The sequence below is a fragment of the Phascolarctos cinereus genome, unplaced genomic scaffold (genome assembly GCF_003287225.1).
Source record: "Phascolarctos cinereus isolate Bilbo 61053 unplaced genomic scaffold, phaCin_HiC Scaffold_1;HRSCAF=81, whole genome shotgun sequence".
Taxonomy (NCBI): Eukaryota; Metazoa; Chordata; class Mammalia; order Diprotodontia; family Phascolarctidae; genus Phascolarctos; species Phascolarctos cinereus.
In genome coordinates this window covers 286,008,490-286,025,923 of record NW_027555514.1, presented here as the reverse complement: position 1 = coordinate 286,025,923, position 17,434 = coordinate 286,008,490, and the positions used below count along the sequence as shown (strand labels likewise).

At 55.6% G+C, this 17,434-nt stretch overlaps 1 protein-coding gene across 7 annotated transcripts in view; it reads left to right on the top strand.

The window, feature by feature from the left end:
• PACSIN2 (protein kinase C and casein kinase substrate in neurons 2) overlaps window positions 1–17,434 on the top strand; it is a 163,337-nt gene that overhangs the window by 137,401 nt on the left and 8,502 nt on the right. For all 7 annotated transcript variants that reach the window (XM_078147774.1, XM_078147783.1, XM_020982800.2 and 4 more), the window contains 4 exons: window positions 3,444–3,679; window positions 4,201–4,356; window positions 13,768–13,943; window positions 16,044–16,164. In XM_078147774.1, the coding sequence (XP_078003900.1) occupies window positions 3,444–3,679; window positions 4,201–4,356; window positions 13,768–13,943; window positions 16,044–16,164 (689 nt within the window). The remainder of the gene's footprint in view (window positions 1–3,443; window positions 3,680–4,200; window positions 4,357–13,767; window positions 13,944–16,043; window positions 16,165–17,434) is intronic.

The following is a 17,434-nucleotide window of genomic DNA, read 5'->3' as shown; positions in this document are numbered from 1 at the left end:
CAGCCAGCATTTTTAAAGTACCTACTGTGTGCCAGGTACTGGGCTAAGCACGGAGGAGGATACAGAGAAACGTAAAAGAGTCACTGCCCTCCAGGAGCTCACCATCTAATGGAGAAATAGGAGCTGACCGGGGCAGCTAGGTGGTGCAGTGGATAGAGCACCGGCCCTGAAGTCAGGAAGACCTGAGTTCAAATCAGCATCAGACCAAACACTTGACTCTAGCTGTGTGACCCTGGACAAGTACTTAACCCCAATTGCCTTAAAAGAAAAGAAAAGAAAAGAAATAGGAGCTGATCACCAGAGGGCAGGCCGGGCAGTGAGTGGTTCAGGAAAGGCTTCTTGTAGAAGATGGGTTTTAACTGGATCTTGAAGGGAGCCAGGGAGGCCAGGAGGGAGGGCATTCCAGGCAGGGGGCACAGCCAGAGGAGTGGGAGCTAGAGCTTCTTGTGTGAAAAACAGCCAGGAGTCCAGGGTCACAGAATTGCAGAGTACATGAGGGAGAATAAGGTAGAAGAAGACTGAAAAGGTGGGGGTGGGGAGAAAGGTGTGGTGGGCTTTGAATACCAAACATCATTTTGTATTTTATCGTGGAGGCAGTAGGGAGCCAGTGGTGTTTATGGAGTAGGGAGAGGTGTGCAGTGGTCAGAGGTGGACTTTGGGGAAGATCAGTTTGAAGATTGATATGAAAGATGCACCAGATTGGAGAGAGACCTGAGGCAGGCAGACCCCCAGCGAACTGTCCCAGTAGTCCAGGCTGGCAAGGTGACGAGGCCCAGACCAGGCCCCAGGTGGGGGCAGCTCTGAGGAGAGAAATGACAGAGCTGGAAATGACAGGTCCTTGACCAGTGATTGAGCAGGAGGGGTGAGAGACGGTGAGGAAAACCCCTGGGCCGTGAGCCTGGAGGCCTGGGGGTTGTGGTCCTTCACAGTACTGGGAAGGTAGCAAGAGGCAAGGCTTGGGAGGAAAGAGAGTGAGTTCCAGAGATTTGGACATGCTGAGTTTACTATTTCTACGCTTCAGGGGGTCTAAAAAGCAATTAGAGATGGGGACCAGAAGAGATCTCGGGCTGGCAAAGTAGAGCTGAGAGTCATGGGAACCATGGGAAGTGATGAGATCACTGAGGAGAATAGTCTGGAGTGAGAAGAGAAGAGGGCCCGAGCCAGAACGAGGGGGACACACAGTTACTGGCGCCTACGGGTCTGGCTGAAGGGCCAGCACAGACAGAGCAGGAGTGGGCAGAGAGGGAGGAGAGCCAGGCGGGGCGCCGGGGGAGAGGTGGATTGGAACACTCTCCTCTCCGGTTTTTGGGAAACCAAAGAGAAGAGACTGCTCCCCAGTGTCCAAGGCTGCAGAAGAGGCCAGGAGGACGAGGACAGATGTGGCAGCTGAGAGATGGCCGGTGACTGGAGGGAGCAGCGTGTGATGCGGGGGCAGGCCAGACCGTGGTGTCAAGAAGAGTGCCATAGAGCATGGCGTTGGACCCAGGAGCTGTCCTCTGGCTAGGAAGTGACTGTGTCTGCCGCCGCCAATCTTGGAATCCGTTTTCTTGGCAGCCGTAAATGAGATGCTCTTCTGATTCCCGAACTGGGTCAGTTCATGTTCTCTTTCACTTCCTCAAGGGATTCCTCTTCTAGGAGGGAACAGAGAAAAACCACCAGGTGTTCAAGGAGCATGGCCTGCAGCGCCCTGTAGATGGCCAGCTTTGGACTCAGGACAAAGCTACCCCTAGGAACCGAGAGTCAGATTGCCTCGAGGAGCCAACCTCGGGAGCCCTGAGGTCAGTGACCCGCAGAGCAGCGACTCTCAGCTCACAAAGGGGTGGCGTGAGTGCTCCAGGGTGAACAGAGTGGCGGCCCTTGAGAAATATCAGCTGACCAACTGACAAAAAAAGAGAAGAGAGTGAGAAGAAGGGCCATGGAGGCGCGTACTGCACACGGCCCTCTCTGGAATTCAGCCCCAAAAGGAGGGGAGAGATGGGACAGCAGGTGGTGGGGAGGCAGGAGGGAAGGAGTGACTGAAGACACGTGAGAGGAGGAGGAGGAGAGGGAGCGGCATGCTGAAGAGAAGCTCCCCCCGGCAGGAGAAGGGCACCTCCTGGTGTGAGACATGGCGCCCCTGGGGCTCTGCGATGGGGGACAGGGAAGGAGGAGGAGCTCTCAGGGAGTGACCTGGACCCTTCTGAGTGAAGTATGAGGCAGGCTTCTTAGGTGAGGGGCAGAGAGGGGCATCCTGGGAGGTTTGAGGAAGGCTGAGATGGTTCTGAAGAGCCGCTGTGGAGAGAGTGAGGATTGCCCAGTAGCAGTGAGGGCCCAGGGGAGGTCGGGTCACGATCTGCTAGTGGACCAGCGTGGGTTTCCTGATTTGCTCCACCTTTGTTCAGCAGTACTTGTGTGGGAATGAAGACGGTAGATTGTGGGAGTGATGCAAGGCTGAAGTTTTGCAGGACAGGATCTTTAATGCAGCCAGGGAGCGCTGCAGTACCTAGAGTCAGGAAGACCTGAGCTCAAATGCCACCTCTGACCCGGAGGAGCTGGTGGCCCTGGGCAAGTCACTTTTGCCTCAGTTTCCTCAGCTGTAAAATAAGGACATTAGTACCTTGCTCCAAGGATTGTTGTGAGGATCCGGTGAAGTGATAATTGTAAGCCGCTTAGCATGGCGCCTGGGACGTAGTAGGTGCTGTGTGAATGTTGGCTGTTGCTGTCGTCATGGATGAAGGGGCCGGGGACTAGACGGAAGAGGATGCATTGAGCTGGTTCACAAGGGGATGAAGCTGAGGAAGGAAGGCTGGTGGCCGGTGCAGGAGCGATAGCCTGGGAGAGGACCGAGGGCTGGGGGGAAGGCTGGAATGACCGCTTGGGGTCATCGGAGAAAGGCATTTCAGAGCTCACAAGCGTGGATGTGCCGCGCTTGTGGCTGATGCCAAGGGCAGCGGGTTAGAATTCTGCTGCTTGGGTCATCCGTGAGAACTTTGGCCCTCCCGTTTGGGAACAGTTGCTAATTATTCTGAGCTGAAATATGGCACCCCGTAACATCAACATTTTTCAGGCCAAGTAATTTTTTTTTTCTTGAAGTGGGGAAGTATGGCCTATTTTGCCTTCTTTCTCTCTGCCAATCCTGTTAGAAGAGTGGCCAGTGGGAGGGGGTTTAAATTTGATTCCTTCTACCTCTCCAATGACACCCCCTCCCCCCAAAAAGCCTCAGCTCCATTGCAGTATGTCTGAACAAAATTAATAAAGCCAAACGTTTGAGAAAACCCAACTCAGACTGTCTTCCATTTTCACCTAGACTTCCCAAGTGGGAGCTGACCATTGAGCAGTGCTGGGGACAGGGGCAGCAGGGAAGTAGATTTGTCGTGAAGATGGAAGTCCAGCGTCAGCCTCTGTATCGGCTGTTGCCCAGGTCCTGCCACTCAGTCCCAAATGCGCTCCTCTGTTGTGTCTAGGTCCACAATACGGGACCGTCGAAAAGGCGTGGAATGCCATCATGTCCGAAGCGGAGAAGGTGAGCGAGCTGCATCTCGAAGTGAAGGCCTCCCTGATGAATGAGGATTTTGAGAAGATCAAGAATTGGCAGAAGGAGGCATTTCATAAGCAGATGATGGGGGGATTCAAGGAGACCCGCGAGGCGGAGGATGGATTCAGGAAGGCCCAGAAGCCCTGGGCGAAGAAGCTCAAGGAGGTACCTGGCTAAGTATGGCACTGCCCTCCCGCCTCGGGCAGGTGCTTCCTCGTGGGGGGGGCGTTCTGGAGTGAGATGGTTCCCACTGTGGTTCATCTTCCTCTTGGCCACACTTCTTCAAGTCGTGGTGCGGGCCTTTGGTGGGCTTGCTCTAGAGTAGGCCAGGAGCCCTGGGCCACGTCGACCCCCTGCTAAAATGGCACCACCCGGCTCTCTTGAGCAGGCTTTCCTTGTGCGTGTGGGGGCCCTCCTCCTCGTCAGACTTCCCCGGGGACCCCATCTTGCAGCGGGACGTCCAGCTTTCCTCGCTTCTCCTTCGGCTCTTTCTCTCCCACCTCTTCCCTCATCTCAGACGTTTCCCTGTGAAGGAAGGTGCTTTGGTTTGGGGTTGCCCCCGTGCACAGCTGAAACGTTCTTACTTCCCCTGAAGATGCCCCTTTACCCTGTAGTTCATGTCTTAGGTGGTCTCAGCAGTCAGCGCCTGAGTCCAAGAACGTAATGCCGAGGAATGTTCCCTGTAGGTGGAGGCATCCAAGAAGGCGTACCACGCCGCCTGCAAAGAGGAGAAGCTGGCCGTGTCCCGGGAGAGCAACAGCAAAGCGGACCCTGCGCTCAACCCGGAGCAGCTCAGGAAGCTCCAGGACAAAGTGGACAAATGCAAGCAGGACGTGCTGAAGGTACATCCACAGATTTGGGTAGCGGTCCCTCAGACCACGGGCACTTGTCAAGTCCTTCTGTTTGGGCGCTTGGGTCGTCAGCTCCCACAAAGGAGCAAAAGAGAAGGCCGTACGAGAAGCTGTGAATGTGTCCTGTATGGCCTGGCTCCTTCTCACGCGGCCTTTCTTCTCTTCTCTTCTGTGTGTCTTCTTGCATATTTCAGTCACACACATGTGCGATGCACATGCACACACACACATACAAGCGTTCATAAGCTCCTCCTTTGTGCCAGTAACTCTGTCAGGCACGGGGATGGAAAAACCAAGGTGAAGCCAGTCCCTGGCCTCAGGGGGCTTACATTTTGTCAGGGGATGCCGCGTGGACACACAAAAACCTGGACAGTGTATGCACAGGGTCAGTCCAGAGTAGCTGGGGGTGGGGAGCAGATCAAGGAAGGCTGCCTGGAGGGGGCTTTGTTTAAGCTGAGCTCAGATGGAAACCCAGGCTTCTGGGAGGCAAAGTTTGTGACAAAGGAGGCTGTTGTAGGTGTGTGTGTGTGGGGGGGGTGTCCCTGGGCCTTTCCCCTGGCTCTCCCCCTTGTCTATACACTGCTCCCCACCCTCGCTTTTAGCTTCCTCGGCTTCCTTCAAGTCTCACCTTCTGTGAGTTCCCCTGTCTCCCCCCGCCCCATTTCCTCCCAGATCGTCTCCCGTCGATACCACACGTGTATTGTACATGCACAGTGATTTACCTGTTGTCTCCCCATTAGATCCTTTTCCTTTTCTTTGTATTCCTGCTGCTTAGCGTAGTGCTTGGTACGTAGGAGGCCACCTCACAAATGCTCATTTGCTGACTGTGCAAAGGCATGGGGGCAGGAGGTGGGTGTCATGTCTGAGGACCCCCAGTAGGCCAGTGGGGTTGGCCCACGGAATGCATGAATGTGAGTAACGTGTTCAGTGACGAGGGAGGTGCCTGGGGGCTGCTTGGGAAGGGCTCTTGATGTCAGAAAGACGAGTTTGGTTTCTCCTGTAGGACAGGGAGCCCCCAGAGTTTATCGAGCCAGAGCCTGACACGGTCGGCCCTGTGCTTTAGAAATGCCACAGTGGGAGCTGTGTGGGGGATGGGTGTGGGGAGCCTGAGGAAGAGGAGGCTGCAGTGTCCACTGCTGATGATAAGGACCTGGATTACCATGAAGGGCGAGTGAGTAGAGAGGGCTTGGTGAACACAGAGGTAACTAGCCGTGGCCAGGATTGTGTGGCATTCAGGAAAGTGAGGAGTCCGGGATGCCTCCTCAGCTGTGAACCTGCAGGCCTGGGAGGGAGATAAGAAAGGAGAGGCACCAAGCTCTGTCGTGGTTCTATTGAGCTCGAGATATCCAAAGGAAGGGCCCTTTGGGATGCCAGGAGGCAGGCGGCGATGCACGCAGGAGATGCTGCAGGTCAGCAGGGAGGCCGGGGCGAGCTAGATGGACCTGCGTCATCGGTGGAAGATGCCAGGAATTCTTGGGAGCTGACGGGGTCACCGGGGGGAGAGTGCAGAAAGAGGCGAGCCTCAGGGACCTCTCCCAGTTAGGGAGGGGATGTGCCCTGGAGGAGGAAGCAGCAGAGGAGACAGGGAAGGAGCCATCACCCCAGAGAGAGGAGACCCGGACGGGAGGGAAGATCCTGGAGGTGGGGGTGTCAGCAGAGAGGTCAGGAAGGTGAAGGATCTGCCCAAGTAGAGTCTGTGCAAGTGAGAAAGGGGCAAGGGGAGTGGTTGGCTGGCACGTGAGGGGAACAACCATGCACATGCACACACACACACGCAAGCACGCACACTCAGATGTGAAAGTGGAAAGGAAAGGGCAGAAGGGAGAAAGGAGAAGTAGAGAGAGGGGCGGTTAAGGGAGGGAGTAGTCACTGAGATGGGACCCATATTATTGGGATTGGTGTCTGATCTCAAGGCCTCTCACTAAAGAGTCCCCGTCTTTCCCACTGCACGCCCCACGTTGCACCCAGCCTGCGCTGTGTGCACTTGGGAGGGGCCACGTTTTTGTTTTCATCCTTGTAGAGGACTCTCTCCATTGAGGTGGCTGGGAGCCTCTGGGCCTGCACTGTGGGGAAGGGACCAGCCCGGTTCTGCTCGGCCCCAGGGCCTGGAACCAGGAGTGATGAGGGAAGGGTACAAAGAGGCCTGTGTAAGCTTGAGGTTGGGAAAGACTGCCTGCCAATCAGAGCCGCCCCCGAGTCTGGAGGTGGAGGCCGGACCAACACTTTGTGGGGTGCAGGCATGCGTAGGTTGGAACAGAGGCCGCTAGGCTCCCAACTCTCCAGTTCTGTGCGTCTGACGTGCTCAGGGTCAGACAGCCTGGGTGTGTTTAAGGTGTGGCCTTGGGCCACATTCTTCTTGATTCTGAGCCTCGCTACCTGCCTCCCACTGCCCCCCTTGCCTCTAACAGTGTGCGGAGACCTGGACACTTAATATGTATTTGTTTGATTAAATTGGTAGAATTAAAGACAGTTTAAAAACAAAACTCATGGGATCCTAATACATCACCTTGGAAGAGGCCTTTATAACCATCTCATTCAGCGTGCCTCACCCTGCGTTTCACAGGGAAGGAAATGTTGAGCCCAGACAGGTGAACCAGGCAGCGCGTGGCAGATCCAGGACGCTGGCCCGCAGCCCCCTTCCTCCTCTGATGCCACGAGCACGTTGGGAGCCATCGGGAGCTGCCTCCGTAGCCTCCCCAGGGGAGAATGGCATTGGGTAGCATCCGGCGGGCTGGGAGGTGCCCTGCCCATGGCGCGTTCTCTAACTGCCAGCGTCCAGGCCAAGGCTGCTTTTTACACAGAAGCCTTCGGGGCAGGGTTGTTCTAGACTGTTTACATCTCTTGGCTACCCTTTCAGCAGTCTGCAGAGATTGGGAGAGTTTACAGTGTCAGCCCAGTGTCACCCCCAGAAGGCTGGGGAGGTGAAAAGTAGGGGACTCTGTTTCCAGGAGAGCCTCAAGGTCATTGACAAGGCGGCCACGTGAATTCCAGTGCAGGCCGGCCCACCTTCGGTTCCGTCCGAGGCCTGGGTGCCCGGGCCCCGCAGAGTCTGGAGAAGAAGCCGGATGTCTCTTGGGTGACATCTAGCTTTGGAGGGAAATGACACTCCCATAGGAGAGCCCTGCCTTGTTCTGGGATGTCCTCCACACCCAGCAGCCCCTGCAGCCCCTCCCCATCCGAAGGAAATGGCTTTTCCGTTTGGATCCTTTGGCCCATCTCCAGGGGACAGGAGTGCCCTTGGTGGCCTCCCTCAGTTATGCCGCGCTCACCAGCGAGACTCACGTGGTCCTCAGAGTTCTGGGTTGTTGTCGTACCTGTCGAGGACTCTGGGATATGCCTGACACACCGGACGCCCCTTGTTGGAGGAGGGCCTTCGGGGCCCCGTTTTACTCCACCCAGTCGAACGCTTTGGAGCCAGTGCCCGGTAAGCACGGAGGGAGGTTGCGAGCCTGGTTCTCAGTAAGAGTGTGGATGGCAGAGCCTCCGTGGCTAGACCAGTGGGCTAAATCAGGTGTGACGTCACTGAAGGAAGTATCAAATCTTATGTCGGGATGGGGGGTGACTGGCCCAGGCACGCCGTTGTCTTGTGGGCTTTAGGGGCCTGCGAGCTAGCAGGAGTCAGCAGTGTAGGAGGCGATGGCTGAGAAAGCTGAGGCCGCCTTCCTAGAATCAGGAAGGGATGATCCCCTGTATTTAGCTCTGACTGGACACAGCTGCAGAATTGGGTTCAGTTCTGGGTGCAGCGTGTCTGAGGACAACAGCCAGGACGGTAAAGGGGCCCCATGATGATCGATCAGCCTGGAGGAGAGAACAGCCGGGGAGTCAGGTGGTTGAGGCCACAGTGGCTGTCTGCAGATACCTGAGTGAGCATGCTGTGAAGAATGCCGAGGCCGAGAGCAGAACCAGGAGCCTCGCGTCTGGGTTGGGAGGCGGCAAGTTCAGACTCGAGGCGGCAGCGCGCTTCCTCTGGTCGGAGGGCGTCAGAAGGAGCTGCGCGCCCACCGCCGGGCTTGCGAAGAGCGACAAGACCAGGTGCTTGCTGAGCTCCCTCCCTGCTCCGAAAGTCTTGGATGCAGGACAGAAAGCAGGGGAAGCGAGCGGTCCAGTGGTTGGTGTTTGCCCCAGCCGTGTGGCACGTTCTCTGGCACTCGTGGTGAAAGCCGACCCTCTGTAGCCCCCAATGTCCATCTCCTCCAGCGCCCTTGGCCAGTCCTGCTCCTCTCGCCACCTTCTCCTTCCTTTGATGCCGCGTCTGCCTCCTCATTCAGCTCGGCCTGTGAGAGGAGAGCCCCGGTTGGCCCCAGCGTCCTCCTCCCCGAGGGTCTGCCAGTGAAGCGAGAGGCTTCAGCAGCGTGGCCCTGGGCTGCCAGATGTCTCCCAGTCGGGGCACCCTTGGATCAGGGGTTGAAAAGCCAGATATGCAGAGATGATCTGGGCTGCTCCCCTCAGGGGACTGAGGCCTGGTGAGGTGAAGTCTTGTGGCCAAGGTCGCCAGGGAGGGAGGGGTGGAGCTGGGCCGCAAGCCCCGGCTGCTGTGTGTAGGATTCTCTCCCACGCAGCTTTCCTCGGGTTTGCCGGCTGGGACAGCTCTGAGCCTCGTCTGGGGACCCTTCAGTAGGGAGTGTCAGTGTCTTCACTCATCACTCAGTGTCTAGCGTCCACAGGCAGTCTAAACGGCTTGGGGCTGAGAGAAGGCTGGCCCTGGAGTCAAGGTGATCCGAGTTCAGATGTGACTCCGGACAAGTCACTTCACCTCTCCCTGCCTCAGTTTCCTCATCTAGCAAACGAAGATAATAACAGATGAGATAATGTTTGTAAAGTGCTTTGCAAACCTAAAAGTAGCTCTGTGAATGTATGCTATCATTAGTATTAATTTGTTCATGACTTTTTATCCCCTCTCTAATATGTCAGTAGCCTGACTCTAGCAGGCAGCTGACTCCAAAATCATGCCCTCACAAGCAGCCACGTCTTCATATCCACCATGTCCTACCGGTGCTACCCGGTGTTCTTCCTGGAAGAACAAAAGGCTGCCCACGGGAGCGCGGCCACCCACGGGAACGCGGCCGCCCACGGGAGCACGCCTGCTGGGGAGCATGGGAGCCAGTGGCCCCCTTTGGTTCTTGATCCTCGGCTGTGCTGGGGGTGCGGGGCTGTCCTACCCTTTGCATTGAAGTGTGCTTTAGGAGGTGTGCTAGATCTCTGTTGGGGATGTCTGGACTATCGTGGAGACACAGAGAAAAGCCAGGGCCCTGGAGAAGGACAGGGATTGTCCTGAGATTCCTAAAGCAGAGAGAAGAGAATCTGCAGACTCCAGCTCCCCCGGCGTGACTCTACTTCCAGAATGTATTATTAATGTATTATTGTATTTAGTGTGGTTGCTCTCCCACAGCCGTGTCCGTGGGGAGCAGGTCGGAGCAGATTGACCTCTAGTCCTTCACGACCTGGAGAACGCCGGAGAGGACGGTTTACCTGCCTCAGGCCCTTGTTAGCTGAGTGACTCTGGGCGTGGCATTTAATCTGTCTCCTGCCTCAGTTTCCTTATCTGTCAGGTGAAGACCTTAACAGCCCCTCCCTCCAAGGGTTGGTGTGTGGATCAGATGGGATGAGAAGTCTGAAGCACTAGATCCTATTTAGAGAGCCCCTGGATGCTGCCTGACTGCCCGCTGCTGGTGTTACCGTTTAGATCTTAGCAAGGCAGCTGACAAGTGCCGCACAGCCCCCGGGGGCAGCTGGTCTTTAGAGCACACGCTCACCTCCTTGTTGCGTGTCCAGCCTCCAGCAGCCTGAGCCCCCTGGCGAGGAGCTGTGCCGCCTCCCCCGCTCTCGGGCCCTCAGGGAGCCCTTTCTGGCCACCCCCGTGGCAGTTTCTCGGTTCTTCCTCTTTAGTGTGACTGAGGCTGAGTCCTTGTGGATGTGAACGATCTTTGGTAGACAAGGAGGGAGCGTCACTGTGCCCAGAGCACCAGGCCTGCAGTCAGGAGGACCTGAGTTCAAATCCGGCCTCAGACACATAACACTCAACTATCTGTGTGACCCTGAGCAAGTCGCTTAACCCCATTGCCTAACTCAAAGAAAAGAAAGAGAAGGAAGGAAGAGTCCTTGCTCTGACCAGAGGCACCACAGGATTTTCAGGACAGAGAATCCTGGTCTTCTGAGTCTGTGGCACTCACAGCGTGCATGTATGGAGGGGTCTTTACTGTTCCCAGGGCATGATAGTGGCTGCTCCCACTTAACGTAGAAATGCTCTGAGGTTTGCGGAGGACTTTCTTTGCAGTCACCCCGTAAGGTGAGTGGACAGTGTAAGTCTCTCACAGCCCTGGTTTCTGTCTCTGTCAGCAGAGGTTGGGCACAGGTGATTTGCCCAAGGTCTCATGAGCAATCGGTAGAACCAGGGTTCTGAGGCCCCAGGCTTAGCGCTAGGCATTCCGAGATGAAGCCGGGCAGTCTGTGCCATGACGATTCTTAGACTCCGAGGGAGGGAGGGTCAGAAGCTCTGAGTGGACAGTTTTCAAAAGGAGGATTTCAGACGATCAGCAGTGACGTGCAGGATTGCTCCATATCTGTAATGAGAGCAGTGCAGCTGTTGAGGTTTCATTGTGCATTCAGCAAATCAGCAAAGATGTCAAAAGACAGAGATGGGCAGTGCTTGAAGGGCCCCAGGAAAGCAGGAAGGAAGAGCTGTGGGTGTCTTTGCATTCTGGGAAATGGGGATTCTGTTTTGAGTCATAGATCCTAGGCCTGGGCCTGTCCCCCAGAGAAGGCAGAGGCGGGGGGTGGGGGTAGGGGGGAAGGTCTCATACAGACCAGAGTATTCATTCACAGCAGCACTTTCTGTGGTAGCAAAAAGAAAAGGCACACAACTTTAAAAATGTAAAAATCAAATGGGATGAGAGGCGGTCCACTTGTATCTAAAGATATGAGAGAGCAGTGCGGTCAGGGCGGCAGAGCCGGCAAGGCCGAGCTCTCTAAGGAACACCCAGGAGTGCTCACCTGGAGCTCGGGAGAGGAAAGGAGATGAGGGAGTGCCCCTTGCAAGAGGCGGCCATTCCCATCCTTCTTTTTTGGCCCTTACCCACAGCGGCTGGCTAAGACAGACTTGTGTTCTTCCTCCTTTCCTTCACAACGAGGATGGCTCTCTGGGAGAGGGCAGAAGAGAGATGGAGGGAAAAACATAGTGGATGTAAAAACCAAAACCGTGAACACAGATTTATTTTTTAAGAAAGAAAAGATTGGCTGAGTCCCAGAGAGAAGAGGTGATTCACGAGGTCAGGTTCTAGGACAAAGGAGCATTAGAGACCAGAACCTTGGTTTTGGGATACGGTGAGGGCTGTGAGCAGGATGTAAGGTAGGGGGCGTATTTACTGCTGACCCTTCCCAGGTTTTTGTGCTGGCATGAAAAGATGAAAAGACACCAAGTCCTGCTCCCATCAGAAGCATGATGGGGGATGGAACACATGGTAACACGTGGTCAGTGTATGATGTGAGAGAAAGAAAGCGCTTCTGACTCTGGGGAGACTTGATGGAAGTGGCTCAGTCTGAGCTGGTCCTGGAAGGACGAGTCTGAAATAATGGAGAAAAATCGTTGTAGACATAGGCAATGTGGTGGCAAGTGGTCCACTGGATGGGGCATGGTCTGTCCTAGACCACGAGACAGGGCTGCAGAGGGCCAGGTCGTCAGGTACCTGTCAGGGCGTCGGTCACCCCCTGGGCTGTCTCCTCTGTGTCTCTGCCCCTCCAAACCCTGAAATCATCCCTTCTTACACTAGTGTCTGCTGAAGAATTGGTCTTTGTCTCCACTGAGGCCAGTTCTCTCTGCATGTACCCTTGGTCCCCTGCCCTCCTGTCTTCTCTCACAGATGACCCCGCCCCATCGCTCCTTACTTACTGGCTCCTTCCCCGCTTTCTCCAGACATGCCTAGATCTGCCCAGTCCTGGAGAGCCCCCCACTAGACCTTCCTGCCCCCTCAGCTCGTCATCCTCGATCTTTCCTCCAAGGGGAGAATCTATCTGTTTTTCTGTGACCTCACCGTTCCAGTGCATCCATGCGGTGGTCTCCAAATTGCCCTCATCTGAAACTTTTTCTCGTTTTTCCCCAGCTTTGCCTCTGCAGCACACGATACTATCCAGCACCCACTTCTTCTGGCTCCCCCCCTCTCCCCGGGCTCTCATAGCACTGCGCTCTGCTCTCTTGGTTCTCCTTAAGGCCTCTCTGAAAGCCCCTTCTTGGCCTCCACTGCTGGCTCATTCTCTCATTGTCGCTTCCGAGGGTCCCCGAGCTCCCTGATTCTGACTCGGTGAGAGTCAGCCACTCCTGTGGGTTTAATCACAGAACTATGATTCCAGCCTCACATCTCCATCTGCCTACCAGATGCACGTCCTGCGGACACGGCTCAGATCTGGCCTGGCTGCAACTAAACACATGCCCTTGGGCCTCCCAGCCCATTCCTCTCCTTATGTCCTCATGCTGATTAAAGGTGCTGCTGTCCTTCTAGTCTCTGGGTTAAAACCTTCATATCAGTGGTGATTCCTCCATGCCCCTGACCCTGCAGAGCCAGTGGGTTGACTTCCCTGCACGCACCGTCACCGACTGGCTCAGACCTCCTCATGGCTCCTGCCAGGACTGTTCTCTAAGCCTCTGACTGAGCTCTGTCTCAACTCTCCCCCCTCCCCACAGCTGTCCAAGGGATTCTGAAAGCCCAGAAGACACTGGGCACCTCTCTTCCTCCATATAACCCGGGGCTCCCCGCTGCCTCCAGGATCAAACATGAAGTCCTGGTTGGCCTTTAAAGCCCTTCACAGCTGCCCCCTCCCTTTGCAAACCTGGGATGCGCTTGTCCCCTCCTGTGGTCCCTATTCCAGCCAGACTGATCCTCTCACTGTCTGATCTCTCCTCTTTGGGACTTTGATCAAGCTGTCCTCTACCCCTGGCATGCCCTGTCTCCTTTTCCTGCCTTTTCTGACTCCCCCTCTCTAGGCGCACCCTCCCCCCACCCCACCCCCCAAAAAACCCAACAGACTACATTGTAGTTATTCTGTACCTCCACATACAAGCACACACACGTCTGTCTGTAAACTCCTTGAAGGGAGGGACGCTTTATTTCACTCTGGTCTTTGTAATCCTGTTGCCTGGCACAGTGCCCTGCACACAGCAGGTGCTTACTCACTGCTTATTCATTGACAGCCAAGCCGGGATGGCCTGGTGGGCTGGGAGAGAAGGAGCAGCCTCAGGCTGCCCAGCTTTTCTCTCTGCCGGGGAGATGCCTTTAGGTGCCACCTAAATGCCAGCCACGGAGGAGGGGTGTGAGGAGGCCTGTGGGCACTCCCCCGTGTGAATGCCAGGCCTGGGGGCCGGCGCCAATCCTTGGTCCCGTGTGACCAGTGAGTCCTTCGGCTCTTTTCCAGACCAAGGAGAAGTACGAGAAGTCCCTGAAGGAGCTGGACCAGGGCACCCCCCAGTACATGGAGAACATGGAGCAGGTGTTTGAGCAGTGTCAGCAGTTTGAGGAGAAACGGCTGCGCTTCTTCCGGGAGGTGTTGCTGGAGGTTCAGAAGCATCTCGACCTGTCCAACAGTCCCAGGTAACGCCTTCGGAGCCGAGGATCCTCACGTGAGCTTACCGTCATCTCTCCTGGGGGGCTCCGTGTAGAACGCGGCTGTGTGTGTGGTCAGCAAGCACTCAGTGAGCCCTGCTGTGTGCCGGGCTCTGAGCTGAGCACCAGGGGTGGAAAGAAAGGCAAAAACCCTTGTCCCTGCCCTCAAGGAGCACCCTGTCAAAGGGGGAGGCAACGTATTCATCAAGGGAAGGTTTCTGTGACTCGGGCAATGCCCGCACTGCCGTCATCACACTGGCATGTCCAGGGCTTGTACTGTGCTTGTGCGCTGTCTTGGGGTGGGGGGGGGAGGAAAACAACTCAAAAGCATATGGAAAAAAAATTTAAATAAAACGGAAACGGATTGCAAAAAAAAAAATGAGGAAGGGTAGGGGGCGGGTAGGGGGCAGCTAGGTGGCACAATGGATAGAGCACCGCCCCGAAATCAGGAGGACCTGAGTTCAAATCCGGCCTCAGACCAAACACTTGACACTTACTAGCTGTGTGACCCTGGGCAAGTCACTTAACCTCAATTGCCTTAAAAAAAAAGAAAAGAAGAAAAAGAAAAAAATAAATAAATAAAATGAGGAAGGGGCACCAGATGGTTTCCACATCTCCCTCTAAAACCCACTGCGATCCTCCGTGCCCTGGGGCTTGACCCTGCCAGGGCCTTCCACTCTAGCCTTCTCTGCGTCTCCTTCCTCCAGGCGGCCCTCATCCGCTTTGGCTTCTTCCATCTGGAAAATACTCTTGTCGGACACAACACAAGCACTCTGGGGTGTAGTCCCCACTTTCTCCTCCAGGGGTCTCCTCTCTCCCAACTGGTGGGTGGGTTAGTGCCCAGTAGAGTCCTGCTACTAATCCACAGAAAGCCCAGGCAGGAGAGCCGTGTGGCCGAGGTTACAGAAGGGATGTCAGGGACAGTGAACGGGGAAATAAATGCAGATAAATTGTAGGCGCACCACGTGTCAGCCAGGGCGCCCCCCCCCCCCCCCGCCTTCTGCTGGAAGCCTTTCCTCCTCTGCCTGGATTCTGGCACCTTCTCCCTGCTGCTTATCTCCAGCTTACCCTGCAGATGTCTGACAGGGGCACGGCAGCTGGCAGCTTGTCTTCCCCCATTACAGTGTAAGCTCGTTGAGGGCAGGGACTACCTTCGGCCTTTCCTTGTGTCCCCAGTGCTTGGCACAGGACCTGGCACACAGTAGGTACTTAACAAATGTTTGTTGAATATTGTAGTGTTGAAAACATAAAAGCAGCAGTTCCAGGGATCAAAAGCTGAGGTTAAGGATTGCAGGGAGCCCCGCCTTCTCATCCCAACTAGTCAAATTCCACCCAGAGGGCACGTAGGGGATGCTGCCACCTAGCAGCCAGCCTTGGACTCGGGTGGGTAGTGCCAGGCTGCCTAGCAATGTGTGACTCTGCCAGGTGGGAAGTGAAGCAAGATGCCTCTTCTGACAGGCCCTGCTTCGTCACTTTGTGTCCTCTGGGGTTCTTGCCCTCTTTTTTCTCCTTCAAAGCTCGGTTCACACGTGGGATCCTTTCTAAGGCTGCTCTGCCTCCTTCCTGTCACCCTCGGAGTGAGAAGGCATTGCTCCTGAGCTCTCTGTGTGACATCATAGAACAGAAAAGTTCCCCAGACGGTCACCCACAGGAGGAGATTTGGGTCCTCAGCCTGTCACTTACTGGCTCTGTGACTCTGGGCAAATGACATCTCTCCTCTGGGCCTGTTTCTTCATCTGTAAAATGGGCTTTTTACTATACCACCTCTTCCACGGGTCATCCCAAGGTCTCTGAAAGAAGCTGTTAGTATAGCTTCTGCTCCCTTCTCTCCTAATTGCTCTGAGAAGGGTTTGTGCACCTGGTTTAGCTCCCCAGATGCAGCTTGAGGGCAGGGACCGGGCACAGCAGGAATGCCTGTATCTGCCTGTGCCCAGCACAGGCCGTGCTCCCCAGATGCCTGCGACTCGTTGCCTGGCTCATCTGAGACAGCGTTTGCCTCGTAGGTGGATGTCCTCAGGCTTAGGGAAGGGGCTGCTTCTCCCAGGTGAGTCTCGTAGTGACTATCCTGCCCGTTGTCTCCTGGCCTAGCTACAAGAACATCTACAGAGAGCTGGAGCAGAATATCCAGGCAGCAGACGCGGTGGAGGACCTAAGGTGGTTCCGAGCCAACCACGGCCCCGGCATGTCCATGAACTGGCCCCAGTTTGAGGTAGGCGGCCGGCCCCCGGGGCCTTTTCTTTCACCCTTGTTCCAGGAAGGAAGGGGCAGTCAGAGTGGGGCTGTGCACTCCATTGCAGAGAAGACCGTCTGTTACCCAGAATTCTTCAGCTAGCCCACTGTTGGCACAGTGTTGTCAGTGAAGACTGACGGGGCGGAGGGCATGAATCAGCTCTGGAATCCCTTGGCCCTAGTCGGCAGAACTGTACGTTAAGCTGAGACAGCAGTCCAGGGCCAGGCAGGCTGGGCTGGGTGGACAGCATACACAGCTGAAGAGACCCTGGGGACGTGGTGGTCAGAACTAGAATGTGTGGGTGGGAGGTGGAGGGGCCAGGGCTGGGCTCTGCCTCCCGTCGGAGCTGTGCGGCACTGCAGCCGGACGCCAGGTACCTGGGGGAGCTAAGGAGAGGGCCGGGTGGGGACGTGGCTCTCGGCCGGACCTCAGTGAAGGACTCTTCCTACTCTGAGGCTGTGTTGGTACTGACATTGTGGAAGGTGTTCCTGACTGTGCCAGGAAAGGTTGCTTAGTTAGATGGGATGTGGTAGCAGAGGTGAGTCGGTACGCTGCAGGCCTGGGGCGCATGTGCTGTCGCAGGGTCTGGGTTCCAAGGCCTCTCCTGCCCGTATGACCCTGAGCCTTGGTTTTCCTTCTCTGTAAAATGAGGGCTTGGAGGCCCCTAGATCTGTGCTCTGTTCTGGGATCCTAAGTAATAAAAAGTCCTGCGGGCCGTGCCCTGAACTCCAAGGTGTCATCAGAGCAAGAATCCAGGTTCACCAGCACGGCTTCTGGAAGGGGGTGGGGACTCTGAGCTGGAGGGCCCATTTTTCTCCCCTTTTACAAATTCCCTTAAAGATCTCCGAGGTTTGCTTGGTGAGTAACGATGCTGGCTAATCAGCTTGGTCCTCAATCAGGCTTTCCTTTAATTGTTGAAATTCAACAGAGATCCTGGCAAATAGAATTCTCCTTCTTTTTTTAAAAATTTTTTTATTTTTAGGCAACTGGGGTTAAGTGACTTGCCCATGGTCACACAGCTAGTAGGTGTCAAGTGTTTGGTCTGAGGCCGGATTTGAACTCAGGTCCTCCTGACTTTAGGGCTGGTGCTCTAAATTCTCCTTCTTCTGAAATGGATACGAGGTGCTCTGTGGGTGGAGGGGTGGCCTCTGCAGGCTATGGACCTGTGGTCCCATCCCAGAGCTCCCTGCCAGCCCCTCCGAGGGGAGCTGGATCGTAGCGGCCTGCCCCAGCTTGAATCAGCTACACT